The sequence below is a fragment of the Leptonotus elevatus genome, chromosome 14, assembly GCF_054856555.1.
Source record: "Leptonotus elevatus isolate MCC_2025b chromosome 14, RoL_Lele_1.0, whole genome shotgun sequence".
In the NCBI taxonomy this organism is placed as follows: Eukaryota; Metazoa; Chordata; class Actinopteri; order Syngnathiformes; family Syngnathidae; genus Leptonotus; species Leptonotus elevatus.
The window spans coordinates 11293703-11309658 of NC_141252.1; the positions used below are offsets into that span (position 1 = coordinate 11293703).

The 15956-nt window shown below is 41.2% G+C and overlaps 1 protein-coding gene across 2 annotated transcripts in view; it reads left to right on the forward strand.

Moving 5' to 3' along the window:
* Window positions 1-15956, forward strand: part of kif26ab (kinesin family member 26Ab) — a 71830-nt gene that overhangs the window by 20189 nt on the left and 35685 nt on the right. For both annotated transcript variants that reach the window (XM_086095263.1, XM_086095264.1), the window contains exon 3: window positions 12084-12554. In XM_086095263.1, the coding sequence (XP_085951389.1) occupies window positions 12084-12554 (471 nt within the window). The remainder of the gene's footprint in view (window positions 1-12083; window positions 12555-15956) is intronic.

Sequence of the window (15956 nt, forward strand, 5' to 3'; positions counted from 1 at the left end):
TTTAAGAAAGGAAATCCTTTTGAACTTTTGATTTGTCATGGTGATGAAACGTTCCTTTTCTCTGGATGATCCCTAGACCTCCAATCATTGTATCACAATACTTCCCTCGTCAGACTTACAACATAGAGCTAATTTTGAGCACATTCCAGACTGAAAGTCTGCTAACAAAGTCTGCTCAAGAAGTATATAAAGTGCTCATGGCGGATCAGGTAAAAAGCCAAGCATCTGCTGTGATGCTTGCTTATGCTTTTGCAGCAAAATATTTTTCTTCTTTATTCCCGTGTTCAACAAGTGCCGTTGTACTTGCATCGCCCGCCATTGTCACTTCTCCTGTGTTCGTCTTTTTCATGTTGTTTCGATACATGCAAAGCCATGTTTGTTCTGTAGATTGCAATCAAGTTAGGGGAAAAAAGTGTTCGTCTTCTTCGCTGATTCTTCTTCTACGCTTTCCGTTAACTTGCCATATACATTACAGCCGTTAAACGTCCTCAGCGTCTTCTTTTGGACACACGCAAGTCTTGAAATGCTTCTGCGTGTACGAGATTTGTTTGAGGAACCGAGCCGGCTTTGCTTCCAATTGACTCTGTTCAACTCAGAGTTGTGGAATTCCAGGAGTCAGACAGGCAGAGCTACTTTTAGCTCTTTTATGAAGTCTCAAAAAAGAGCCAGCTGCTTGCACAAGAATGCTATTGTTTAAATGAGTGTTTGTGTTTTCCCAACAATGTCTGTGGAATTGAGCGCTCACTGACTTCGAGGCAATATGTCAGGGATGAAGGAAAATAATATCAGACATCTCAACAAAAAACATCAACTTCAGCACACAGCAAGAAGCTTATGCTATGACGTGTGCCATCGACTGGCAGGGAGGAGGGGATTCATTTGTCTTTTCTTGGCTGTCCCTTGTGGTGTTCCAGTGCTCGAGCAGGAGGCCAGTCTTACGCTGACCTCCATGAGTCGCACAATTAGTTACCTTTTGACTTCTCAGTCCCACAATCAAGCGACAAGCACGGATGGAGGCATGAATGTGCATCCCCAAACTTGCTTTACATAAAGATGTGTGCGTGTGTGTGCGCGCATTAAATCCGTTGTGTGATGCAATCTCACATGACGTCAAAGCTCTGGAGCCTGGAACTCCTGAAATTATTTATTTATTTTAGGGCTATCAAAATTAAAGCGTTAACAATGGAGATGAATTAAAATTCTTTAAAGCGTAAAAAAAAAAAAAACTCAGTAAACTGTTTTATTTACTTAATGTTACGGCCTATGTGATTCTGTCTGGATGATTTTACATTAATTCCAAAATTTTACTCAAGTAAATATCTGTTACAAGCTTTGAAGAAAAAAGTAGAAGCAAAAGTGGAAAATGTGATTCATCGCGATCAATCGTGATTAATTATGAAAAATTCTGCGATTAATTAGTCAAAAAATGTAATCGCTTGGCAGCACAAAATAATTCATTAATTAACTTACTTACCTACAATACAATAGAAGACACATTGATGTCCCTGTCATGAGAGAAACGCTAACCTTGGTAACCTTGGGGAAACATTTGGAATAGAAATGTGTTGACAGCACGCTATTGTTCCTACAAGACAAAAGTAGCAAAATGTGCACGTGGAACAAGATTGATAAGCCATGCATTTTCCGGGATACTGAATGAAAATTCAGATTCACCAAATGGATTAGTGCACACTATTCTCTACCATTGTAGCTTCACCCACTTCCTTATCTCACGAGTCTCAGTTGAATGTGTCTAGACGTCTTAATTAGCAAGAAGTAAGAGCTGGTTAATGTTATCTGTATGTGTTATTTTCTCTCTCTTCCATTATAACCAGGGTGTAATTTTTATGAACAGACAACAGTTTTGCATTACTTCCCAGTCGTCCTAGCCCAAATCTGTATTATTAGTGAAACTTGTCTTCACTAAGAAATCAATCTTTCATTCTGAATTCATATTCCCTGTACCTACAGCAGTTGGCTGTTGCACCAGATTGATTCTGCCTTTTGCAACTCTGCTGTTCCATTGTCCTTGTGGACAGGCAGCAGCTTTGTCACACAAAGCATGTCACTCTGTGAGATAATGACGGCTAGCGACGTGCTTGCACAGCTCACCTTGGCATAGAATGAGCCGAGTAAACCTCTAATTTGCGCCGGGCCAAAGTATTTCATGTCCGCATTGTCAAAAGTTGTGCCGCATCTTTTAAAATAGTGGATTGAGTTCAGATTCAACGAGGGCCTTTTCTGTTTCTTGTTTCCTGGGAGGTTCTTCAGTGATTGACACGAGTATTCACGTAGTGTGTTCTACTTATTTTGTGTATCTTTTGCCAGCTAGTATTCGTTTGAACGAACTGCAAAGCTGTTTTGGACGTACTGATAAAGTCTTTGAACATATTGATAAAGTCATTTGAATGTTTTCATGAAATCATTTGAACGTACTGCAAACTTGTTCCAACGCGTTAATAAAGTGTTTTGAACATACTGAAAAGTAGGTCAAACGTATTGATAAGATGTTTGTTTTAATAAAGTTGTTTGAACGTCCTGCAAGGTCGTTCGAACGTATTGATAAAGTCTTTCGACGTGATTTGAACGTCTAGTTGAAGTCGTTCAAACGACTACCCAGGCTTTATCAAGACGTTCTAACGTATCGGTGAAGTTGTTTGAACCTCTTGGCAAAGTATGGAAGCGGAGAACGGCTAATGTGAAGTAAGCAGTTTTGACTGAGTTATGTTCGGATGTATTGGTGATGTCGTTCAAACGTATTTCGTAAAGTCGTTCAAGCATAACGGTAAAACTTAGGCTAAATGCTAAAAACATGACATTTTTTGACTTGTGCATGTGCAATTGTGGTATTAGCCTGTGGCATTTTGGTTAAAAAAATGTTTTTAGCATTTGGCCTACATTTTACCTATACGTTTGAATAATTTTGCGAAAGCAACGGCGCTGTAAATAGTTCAACGTCATACTATGCCAAGAATGAATGAACAAACATATTCATTATTGTAGGCTACTCAACATTTCACCATGTCATCACTTTTTGACCACTCTGTTATCATGACTGCGACTGTGGCTATGCGGTGTTTCTGCGTTGGGCGAAATGTTGTAATGATGATGTAAAATGAGAACAGAAAGCACTAAACCACAATCTATATATTTAAGATCATGTTCCTCAGCAGCCTGACACGTTAATCTAAAACAGACAGATCCGATTTAAGTTGTTGAAGTCGAAAGAGACTTATTCCACCAAGAGATGTAAAGAATGTTGCTAGAGATACAGCACATTTATTTTGAGCTCGAGTGAGCCCTTTTGCATGATTCTGAAATGATGAGTCATGTGCACACTTTCTTTCGGTGTGGGTTAGTGGGAGTGCTCTGTCTGAGTCAGAACCCCCCCCCAAGCAAACTCCATCGCTGTCTCTCTCCGGTGTGACAGATGAGACGGAGAAGAGGCAGGTGGCTGTCATCACTGGAGGAAATTTCAAGCACCGGTTTGGAAGAAACTCTTGAGTCTGGTTTCTGTACTTTGTGGCGAGTGTTTTAAAGTGGGCTCTTGTTTTTAACAAGCTCCAGTGGATGGTTTAGAATACGGAATCCTGGTTTGCTTTGGAAACGGCCTCAGAGGACTTTCCAAATGCACGGAAAATATAGTGTTTTTTGATTGTTGACATGAAAAAGATTCATATGAATCCCCGCTGTTCATTATGTAGGTTATGAAAATTTGCTCAAAGGTTTTGAATCCTGCTGCCACCCTCAACAGGCCTTCCCTCTCCATGTCTGCCCTCGCTTTCACCTGCATTTTACAACAACACCTGGTGTCTGTCTCCCCAGCTTGCCTGTTGAATCTTTCATTATTAGATTTGGCCATCTTGACTTGTTTTCACATCTCACTGGTGGGGGGTGAATAACACATTAGCAAAAAGCAGTCATTCCAATTAGAGGAGCATGTTTTTCGATGCAAATAGTTTATGTTGGGGTATTTTTCGCAAGCTATCAGCGAGTTGCGCGGCTAAGCAGATGTCATTTAAGTGGCTAGTACACTACTATTACCCTTTTGAAAGTCGATGAAAGAGACAGTAAATCCTGCCGAGGGCAGCGAGAGAGGTCGGGCAAGGGGGAGTGAGGAAGAATGGAAGTCTGTCCAAACAGTGTGGACGGGGCTTGTTTTCTTTATGTGCGTGAGTGAACAGGAAAGCGTAATTAACTGGCCAAGTGGCGAAAGGCTGGAGTGATGGATGGGTGTGGTGTAGAAAGACAGCCACACGGGGGGACAGCACACTCACATGCACTAAAGCTTTGTCCTGTCAATTTTTATTTATTTTTTATGTAATGACAGTTTTACTGTAAGGTCAGCTACCAGTACTCCCCTGCTGATGGATGTGCTGGCAACGTGGACATATGCGGCGCTTGATCTAACTCATTGTTTAACCAACACAAGTGAAAACTTTGTTTTGGATGCTGTAACTCAAATGCTACACTACTCCAGATACTTGAGGAAAAGATTAGGATTTTGTCTATTGGGGAATGTGTGGCTGTGATGTTGTGGGCAGCAGAGGTGGGCGGTGATGTTTGGAACTGGGCCTTCAGTTCACCTCTTAATAATACTTCCATGACAAAGGCATTTCACGAGAAAAGCAAGAAAATGTTATAGCCTATTTAATCTTCCATTTTAAGTGAACCTTAAAAATGACATTTTAATCATGTCCAACATCATCCTATTTGAAGGTCAACCAATCAGAGGGATTCATTTAGCTGAACCAATCAGATGACTGAGAAATGACAACCTCAATGTATGGATTAGAAGAAAAGTGTTGATTGGTTAAAATGATTTCAGCTGTTTGGGCTGTTTTGCTGTCACAAACTGTTACTTCCGAAATCAACATCACAAGGTCGACCTGAAATCACTTTCAATCGCCAATTAAGGACACTAAAAAACTTAGTTGTGCTTACATTGTATTGTACCACGCCTGTTTCCAGCGTTTGTCATCAGCTCCTAGTGCTAGCGGCTAAATGCTAGCTGCTAACGCATAGGCTGACGATAGCCGCTGAATTACTTTTCAAAGGCAGTTTAATAGATGTATTCAGCACACTTTGATACTGACAACATGACACAGCCATTCCTGCTGATCACTCTAACAAAGTTTTTATTAGTGGTGTCTATCTATCTATCTATCTATCTATCTATCTATCTATCTATCTATCTATCTATCTATCTATCTATCTATCTATCTATCTATCTATCTATCTATCTATCTATCTATCTATCTATCTATCTATCTATCTATCTATCTATCTATCTATCTATCTATCTATCTATCTATCTATCTATCTATCTGTCTGTCATTTATCTAAAATCTCACTATTGTTTCAAAAGTTGAAAATAGTGTGGGACTAAGCATAATTTAAATTTAAGTAAAAAAGAAAAATTGATGGTTATCTAAAAATAAAAATCAGTTGGTGGAAATTAGTTTTTTTTGTTCTGTATTTTTAATTATTCTTTAATTAACCAAGCAGAAATATATATTTTTACATTTTATATGAATATCAGATTAGCAAATAACAAAATATTCGCTAAAAAGCTGAAATAAAATGAAACAAAAACTACCTCACAAAATTACTGTAAATTGCGCAATCATGACACACGCTATGAAATGAAGACATTCAACTTTTGGAAATAAATGGTGAAGTTGTAAATATAGGTCTGTGCTTTTGATAGCGTTTGGGCCAACATGGAAGGAAGGCTTTGAAGGCCTTGACTGCACGCCGCTAGTGGACAGGTGGTTGTATCATGTGTTGAAAGTGTCACGAAAGGGTAAGGCCTATTTGCATTTTTAGTCAGCAGTTCCTTGACGGTCAAAGGGAGGAGAGGCCTAAATCACACGGGTAAGACAGTCTGACATCTGTCTCCGTACGCTCCGCGCGAGGGAACAGATGCCTGAAGCTCTCAGAAGGGGCTGCTCATTTAAGGGAATACTCGCGCAGTAACAACGTGATCTCCTGTTCTGTCATAGAAAAGTTTACTGACTGCAACGTGCCGTTCATGCTGTAAGTATTAAGTTGTTTGTCTTGGGGGCGCGGAAATACTGCTCGGCTTGATTTATTGTGTCGTTTCAGTTTGTATTACCCATACTTTGTTATCTTGTAAGTTAGCATGCAGTCACGCGCTGAATTGATTCTGCAACATTCTCTGTCACAAATGCTTCAATTGAGATAATCTGACATCCTAAATAAGCACATGTTTTTTTTATTACGATTGTTGTGATCTAAGCAACTGCACGGTTAATATTAATTTACAGCGAGTACACAATAGCTATACATCGGATTTAAAGTAGAGAAAAGGGTGGTCATAATGATTCACGGTCTTATATGGTTGTGTAGTCACTTTTATTACAGATTTGTGTAATCTTACCCAGTCATAAGCGAGGCGCCAACATGTGTTTGAAGTGATTTGCAGAGCCGTCCAGCTTTGTGTTCCACTGAAGGCGTTCCCACAGTCGGCAGAGTAGCACACTAGTGTGACATCCTGGGTCATTGTGTTGCGTGCCTCCAAGCAGGCAGTGGTTAAATTTAATGGTGTGTATCCCACAGAACGACTGTGCCACTAAAAGCTTCACCTGATATCTAATCAGAGTCGGTGCTTGCAGGCCCATCCAGCCCCGTTGCTTTTCTTGAGGGGATCTGAACAGAGTCGTCTGTTTTGGAGAGCCGGTCCGAGAGGGAGAGGTGGTGGGGTGAGTTGAGGAAGGGCAAAGGGTGGGAGCAGAGAGGGATTACACCGCTGGATGTGTTTCTTTTATCCTGGGGATGTAATCTGCCCTAATGCTTTGCGCCCACCTGGGGCAAAACCAGCAGCTGTGCTCGTCCTTCTCCCACTTGGCTGTCACGTGGAGCCCGGTTACCTGTGGGAAAGCCGATCAGCTGGAATCGCTCGTCCCCAGCAAAGGATCTGGTCTGGGCCCGTGCAGGTTTAATGGGGGCCAGTTCCTTTTGAGACTTATGGACTTCAGTGTGTGTGGTGAGGGTCAACAGAGTCTTAGGCCAAGTAAACAAAGATGGTTCAAGTCTTGTCCTTTTAGGGCACGAGAGAAGACCAAAACAAGGAGATGAGAGCACTATGTGGTCTTAATTTTATTATATGCTGAGCAGTATTGCGACAGTTACCCTGAAAAAGTAACAGTTACTTTTCTGATAACTTGCTTTAAAAAGTAACTAAGTTCGATTACATGTTACTTTAATAATTACCTTTAAATAACAGTTTGTTTATTATATTTTAGCTATTTTGACTTATCATAATTATTAGAATTTAAAAAATAGAATAATAATAAAAATTTTTTTTATATAGATTTGTTTTAATTTAAATATTTTTTTTATAAAAATAATAATTTCTAAAACAAAGGCAGTCTTATTTACTTGACATATTTAACTATTGATGTTGTAATACCAAAACTCAATATTTATTTGTTTATGAATATAATGTTTAAATTTGTGGACCACCTGCTGTCACACAATCTGGTGTGACTGTGAATGCATGCTGTTCTGTGATCAGTTTTGTTGTTTAAAAAAAAAAGTTTTTACATAGTGCTATTGAAGCTCCATAGATAACACTGTCGACTGAACAACCTTAATCAATTTGTTTATAGCTGACACAAACTCAAAATAGTGGTTGTACTTGCATCTTGAAAATGTAAATCTCTCTCCTTCCTCTTGCTATTTATCAAAAGGAAGCTGTTTGTCTCAATGTGCTGAAAACGATGATGTCACTCCCATTAGTTTTTAATAAAATACGTGCGTGAGCAAGGCACCGTTGTTGAGAAGTGTGTGCTGATTATTTAGGTCTTGTCAGTTCTTGCTCTCTGCTGCATCCTTCATTTACAAATAATTTGTGAAAATAGCCGTAGTTTGATTACTTGTTGCTCTGAAATGTACTTGTTTCAAAGTAAAGTGTAGGATGTAAATTTGTCAAGTAAGGCGTTGACCTGGTGTGAATGTAAACTTTGATCAGAACAATTTTGGCTTAATAATAATTATTCAAATGGCACTGGATATATGTATTGTAAAGGAATGAAGACTGACAAAATAAAAGTCATCTTTTAGTAGTCAAAATAGTCAATGTTTTAATTTTAAATGTTGTTTTTATGAAACAAAGAGGTGGTACTGCCAATAGAGTTGTGGAATATCTCTGGCCAGAGTGTGCTATGTGGACTCACAAAATAAATCACACACAGGGCAAAAATATCTGCAGGGTGCGCTGTTTTAGTTCTTCTTTTTTTTATATTACGCATTCATATTGGTACAATTTTTCTTCATTTTTCTCTCTGCCACCGTGGGCAATGGAGGGAAATGGCCTCAACTGGAATCTTTTTCACAGAGTGTGTTTAGCCTCAATGAAGCGTGACCTTCAGTGAGTGAGGGAACTCATGCATTTAAAATCCTTGTGACCTTCTTGTGATTTAAGTCAACTCCACATCAGACCAACATTAAACAACACATTTAAAAGGAATGGATGCATTTTAATAAAAGTCTATCTGCCTGTGCGATCATTCACAAAAGGCTGAACTTGTTTCCATCAGCCTGTGGGAATGCGGTGTGTATAATGACACTCCATCAACCCTGCAGAGACACATCCAGTTAGATGCTCTGCCCTGGTTTTCATCAAAGACGGTGACAAACTTAGATCTCTATGGGCTGTGCAGGGTTTATTTCACAGAGGCAGAATTTCTTCTCCCCCACAGCGGTCAACCAACCTCCTTTCCATAATAAGGCCACGGCATCTGACTACATTTGTCCCCAGAGTTGAATAAAGATCAGTGCTGACAGGCAGTAAAGCAACATAACCACCCACGAGCCTCCAGGCAAACCTGGCCTACCGCCTCTGTCCGCACCCATGCGAGTGAGCCTGGCTTGAAAACCGAAACCGTCTACCACTTGGACCGACAATGGTTGTCGATTCAGATACCCAGCGTAGCACCGTGCCTTCTCTCCAACAGGAATGCTTTGAAGGCTCCAATTGTGTTGGCGTTCTTCTCCAAAGACGTGATGCTCTTCATACTCACTTGCACCTGTCAATAATGCATCACATGGGTAGTTAACAAGGCAGGCTCTCCTCGCGTTTATGGTCTCATATGCAAAGGCTGTGGACCTCACTGCCTTTGACTGTTATGCACATAGACAACGTGGCCTTCAGTTTTATCCTTCTCTCATCATTCGCCATCATCATTGCCATCATCCTCACATACTTGTGGCCCTGACCCTCTGTTCACTCGGCTAGGCATAAAGCTTGCAGACAGTTTTACAGGAGAAGCCTGCTCTCTAACCTCCCAAAACCGCACTGAATAGCAGATGGGCTCAGCTTTGTGTGTCGTTTTATTAGCTCTCCTAAATCAACACTTAACAATGTATGGAGAGCGTCAAGGGAATTGATTTCTTCCATCTACCGGTGCCCTGAGGTGGGTAAGGGGTTTGCCGAAGGGTAAAGGGTGAGAGTGGATGGATGGACAGTGTTAACTGGTTCTGACGTGGCTTCAATTTCCTGCCTGGGAAGAAATGTAACGTAGTCAAAGGGGTGGCTGTGCTGTTTTCTTTAGCTTTTATCAAGGACTTTTAAGTCTAGATGTAAGGTTCGAAGTCCGTACAGGTGCGCTCAAGCGTTAAAACTGGCACATTTTGCTTTCGCGCCGGCACAAGACCCGTGTAGCTTGTTTGGGAACTACCTGTCACACCTGACTATTTGGTAGCTGACAGTAGACTACACTTGACAGCCTTTGGGAACGTCTAAATATTGGCGCAGTGAATGTAATGCAATTTTGGTGAGTGTGATCGAGGCGCAGTCAGATTTAAATATTACAATAGCATGCATCTGCCTCGAATGCTTTGATCCAGTTTACAAATCTATCCATTGTTCGCATTATTATTATCATCTTTATTTAATTTTTTTTAAACAGCAATCAGTGGTTCTCAACAGTTACAGACATGTACACAATAGGTAGAAAAAGAAACAGAACAGTGAAATTCATGACTAAGTATTAAAAAAAAAGAACTATGTTGACATTTATTTGTTCAAAACACTGAACATTAAACATACAAATAAATAAATAACAAATACAAGTACATTATGCCTTTTCATGGACTAACATAGGCTGACATTCAGGCAACATGACAACTATGTTTAAAAACACACCCGGGCCCAGGCCACCACGTGCCTCCGCCATTGGACTCCGCATGTCACTATGCACTTCTTGCACACCGATTATGAAGGAAATAGGAGGAACTGGTTCTATTGGCTGTAAAGCAAGTTGGCTGTGTAGACGCCCTCATCGGCGCATAATTTGTAACTGCACCAAGCTGTGTGCGTGTGCGAAAATAGCAACACTTGGTGTCGCCCGCCAGACTTGCACTATAGGCATGAATATTGAGTCCATAGTATTTCACTTGATTCCATATTCTTTTAAATCTGTCACTGAGTTGGCCACAGGCCCAGTTTGTCATTTGTAGACAGGATTGATGTGACTCTCTACATCCAGTTTCTTGGTTGTGCTTGGAATTTGCTTCCACCTGCTCAAGAATAAAGCAGGTAGTCAGCACAGTAAATCATCAGTTAGCAACATCATGCCAGCATGATTTTCAGCCACAGTCACAGCCCGTATGCTGGACTGCCTCTATTAATAATCTTAATTCAGCGTACTCATATTTTTTGATACCTTTTGCTGCTCACTATACTGTAGCGCCTTTTGGGTCCAATGTATTAGGTGTCTACTGGGTTTGATGTATTAAGTGGCATTGCATTAGGGCACTGGATTATTATTTCCTCCTCACTCCTGATCACCTCCGAGGGTCTACAGAGCAAAGGCCTCATAAACATTTATGTTTGTGCTGTGGGCTTCCGTCTTAGGCCATGACTCCACCGGGTTAGAGCCCGATGCCCCTTTATGCCTCTTAAGAGACTCTGAGTGTGAGTGTGCTTCTTGTATGTGTGTTTGTTTGTATTAAAATGCATGCTCTGGTCTCTGGAATTTGAATAGTTGGCTGACGACTTGGTGTGCCTCCAGCTTCAGGAGGTGCTTATTTTCACATTTGCTGGCTTCTCATCTGTTTTCACGCAGAGACACTTATCATATGTAAATTATATAGCTTTGGGTGCCAGATTCACTTCAGCTGTTGTTTTCCTTCAGCATTCCTCGCCAGCAGAGAGGAACACCATAGGGGACCCTCTTGTTGCTGAAGTAAAAGGACAAAACTTCACTGGACACTGCCTCAAAAAGCTGTCGAAAGATGAGCCACTCTCAATTTCAAGCAGAGCAAAATGCATTTAAATGCGACAGAATTTGAATGAGGATTTTCTGTTGGATGTTCTGCTAATCCACCTGAGCCTTATTTTGCCATCTCATATGGTTTGGATTGTTTTGGCCTTAATTAGCTCCTCAGAATACACAATGCCTGATCAACAGGCACAGAATGGCTCTAAAAACAGTTGTGTTAAAAATAACCCAAATTGGGTCAAGAATGCTCCAACCCAACTTTTTGACTTATATAACCCCAAAAGTTGCGTCACATTTAATGAATAACCCACACAGCAACCCATTTTTTGGGGTTGTTTTGTGGGTTATTCACTTGACCCAACTTTTTGGGAATTGAATGACCCGATTGGAATTGAGTCAAAAATGGACCGACCAAACTTTTTGAGTTGTGTAACTCAAAATGTTGGATCATATGAAATTAAAAAGCCCACAAAGCAGCCCAATTTTTGGGGTTGTTCCACAGGTTATTTATGTGACTCGACTTTTTGGGTTTATTTAATAACCCAATTGAATTGGGTCAAAAATTAACTGGCCCAAGACTTATTTAACCTAAAAAGTTGGGTCAAATTAAATGAATAATCCACAAAGCAACCCAATTATATGGGTTGTTTTGTGGGTTATTCATTTGCCCCAACTTTTGGCTAAATTGAATAACCCAAAATGTTGGGTTAGTCCCCTTTTGACCCAACTTTTTTAAGCGTGTGCTAACAGAACACAGACACTCCCAGAAAACATGAACATGTTTGTGCAAAGAGTTACAGCAAACCTAATATGTGTGTTTTCTTCATGCTACAGGACACCGGCTATGCAGCTTTTCTATTCGAGCAGCTCTACACATCTGGGCGCAAGGAAGGTGCTGTCACCTGCTGTCAGGTGTGCTTCACGCCTCTCCATCAACTGAAGCAGGAGGCTCTGCAGACTCTCAATGCTCCCGTCCTCGCCTTCGGCCCCGACATGCCGGCCCTGCCCGCCTCTTCCTTTCTCCCGCAGCCCTCGAGATTTGCTGTGTCATCCTCCAGCATCCATGCAAACCAACTGTCCAAAGGCCAAGATGCCTCAATCCTGCCCTTGGAGGAGCAGCCAAGAGGGCCGTGCTGGTCCCAGAACTCCTCAATCCCATCAGGTCCAAAGACCAGTGTCCAGGTCACAGTGGCAGGAGGGCAATTCACCGGACCCCTGAGCTCTGTCACCATCCAAGCACAGCAGTACCTCGAGGGCGTTTGGAGCATCTCCAGGGTCAACAACTTCCTCACTCAGCCGAAACCGGTATGTCATTTTTGTGCCTTTCCTTATAAATACCTCACTCTTTTTGACGCCATAAAGACCAAGCAGCATGACAGTAAAACAAGCTTTAATTCCTGAGTGGCAGAAAACACCATTATCTGTTAATGTAAGTCTGACCACTTAAGAGTTCCTTTGTGCTTTTGGGCCTCAAGCTCATTACGTATAGAGTGAAGCGACATTAGGGGAATTTTTCAGTGGTTTTGTATAGAAAAAATAAGCATAAATTGCTGCGGTAACATTTTTTTTCTCTTGAGAACACAAGTGAGTCTTGAATAAAGAACAGTTTAATTGTCTGCAAGAATACTGGCCTCTCATTCTTTAGTATTCATCAGAGGTGGCAAACTTCACAAAACTTGTGTACCTGCCGCTTGAATGGCCCGAAATTTAAACTGTGGCAATGTTTTTAATTTGTGGATGTGGATTTTTTTCACCTCTGGTATTCAATAAGACTCATTGTAATTTTAAATCATTCACTGCCATCGACGACTATAGACGTCATCATCCATTTCAATTGGGCTGGCAGTGAATGAGTTAAAACGTTTGTCTTGTGACTTCCACCACAAGGCCACATCAAATGTCCACCATAAATCATCGCCATAATGTTGTAGTCATGTTGGATAAGTGCTCGACAGGTCTGTTGTCAGGGAGGTCTGTTGTGTTTTCTCATGCTGTACTTTACGAGTGAGAATAATTCATTTACACGTTTTTCTCTGGCTGCTACTGTCAAATTTATTATATAGCTAAGGGTTGGGACGCAGGGTTTTCAAGAGGGGTCCCGAACACAGAAAGGACATAGTGGTTCTTAGTTCTAGTATCTGTCGTTCATTAAAACCAGATCTTTCAGAATGACAAAAAGCCACAGAAGCTCTTGTGGTCCACTGCGCCTGAAGGCAAGAGCTTTAATTCACAATTCCCACTTGGCTCCTTTGGTGAGGAGGGCATGAAGTGTTGTGGAAACAAAGAAGTATAGACTCGCTGTGTGTGTATTGTGTGCACACAGAAATCCTTGTGTGTGTATAAGCCAGGGGGGCCAGAGCAGTTCCACACTGAGCTCATTTTAGTACTCCTTGGACCTATTGCCATTCCCTGTTGGGAAAGAACCCTCCTTATATCTGGAATAATTGTTGCAGTCCTTGGAATTGAAATTATCTGGGCCCCTCTTGAATTGGTACTCTTGGCCCACTGACTGCTAAGTTGGCTGTCTTGAATCGATGCCCAGGATTTTTATTTTCGAGCTATCAGGACAACATTCTCTTAAAACACGAGTTAAAACCTATTAGAGGCTACCAAGCTATTCCTAGCATTATAGAAAAGTAAGATATTTCAGAAATTGAATTACTGTTATAATTCCAGTTATCAGACTCATCAACTAAAAATCATGAACTGCTGTTGACTTATTTTGACATTGGCCCAGCAGTTGCTTGGTGCCACTGTAACGTATCTATAGCTTTGAGTATGGATGCATGCAGTGAGCCACAAACCACAACCACCTGATTAAAAAGGATTACGTTTTCTGTCCTGATGTGTAAAGAAATAATTGTACAGTTACCTTTTTTGTTTGTTTGTAGCTCTCAACGCGTATTGGTATATTTTAAATGTGAATATCTTCTTTATCTGATTCTGTTGACCTATATCTACAAACTATTTATTCGAAATCTATTCTTCACATCTACTAGTTGATATGGGCAGCCGTTTTAGTGCGAGTTAGCAAGAATGTGATATTTATCAGCCCTTTATGCCTACTTTATTTACCAACAAAACCAGACAAAATTGGTAAATATATAACAGCAACAAGTAAAAAATTGGTCAGATCCACTTATAGAGCCAGTTAATGTGGCACGCCTGACACACAGAGGCTGGTCTCTTATATTGGATCCTATCTTATGTTGACTGCAGTCAGGCCAGCCTCCAATCGAAAAGACAAGACAAGCCAGCCGTCAACTGATATGGCGGCTAATTTAATTATGCTAAAAAAATCGCTAAAATTATACGGTCATTGTTTAGAAATGTATAATACAGCGCCAGTCACTGATGTTAGCGGCTTTTAACTAGCTGCTAGCTGCTAGGTGTGAGTGCCTGGTAGACTCGCGACAGCCGGCGGTCTACTTTTAAATGCAGTTTAATCTGTGATAATGAAAATGTACACAAGTGTTAATGCTGACAGCCGGACACAGTTGAATTCCTGCAATCCATTTTTAACAAACAAGGCTTACCCAAATGTATGTTTTAGCGGGCAAAAACAATTCTGTAGTTATGACATCACTTCCGAAGAGCAATTTCGCCTAACATGGCAGCCCCCTGACATTGATGAGTTCTGTTTCTTATTACGAATGCAATATTACATAGAGTACCGTGTTTCGCCAAGTGCTAGCACCTACAACATATTCTTGCCAAGAAAAGGGTTTAGTTCGCCTTTAAAGATTTTCTGTCATTCGAGAAAAGCAGCCATGTTTTACTCTAAACGCCCAGCCCCACCACTTCCTTTTTTTCCTCTTTCTTTTCCCCCACCACTTCCTAACCTCTGCACACTTTTTTCATCGGTATTTTACTCTCACCTCCATTCGTTTCCATTAGCCACAGAAATCAAGGGAGCGTGACCGACCAGATTAAGTGGACCTCTTTCACTTGGCCAGTGATCATCTGTTAACCAGTTGAGATCGAAGGTCACAAAAGACTGCTGCCGCACCACTGAAAGGACACCAGCTAGCCCTGCTTACTTTACACTTGACTCTCAAAAAGTCTTTTGTCTTTTTGCTTCCTTCTTGCCACTCTTTCGCACAGCCTTCCTTTTCCATTATGGCAAATTCCCCCCCCCCACTTTGTCTCACACCTTGTCTTTGCTATTCTTTGGCAAACCAAAAAAAGAACATCAGACATGGGTTAAAGGGTGGAAGGCCATCTCATTACTGACTCGAAAAGTGCGAAAAGCTCCACTGACGCAGCCTAATTACCTGACAGGAGATAAATTGGACTTTTCGCCAGGAGTAAGTAGCCAATCCGGGTCCAAGGCTGCAGTGAGCAGCTTGGCTGAAGGGCTCAAGTCCTCATTCTCAACACCAGGGGGAATACTTTGATGCACTCCACTTGTAACCAGCTGTCCCTGTGTGCTTGTGAAAGTTTGGCCTGATGATTTGTAAAACTGATATCTAATAGGCTCAATCTGTGAACCATTTGATGAGCCATACAGGTCCGCTTCCTGCATGGCTGAATGTGAAGTGCTGCAGCCTTTCATGCCAAAGTGTAATGGGCCTACTTCCCTGGCACGCGCCCAGGTTCGAACCAGCATGGCGATGCCACATTTCCTCCTTCTTTCTTCCAGGCTCAAGTTTACATTTGTGGGCTTGATAATCATTAGCTGTCCACTGTAGTGACCACTGTCCCTGA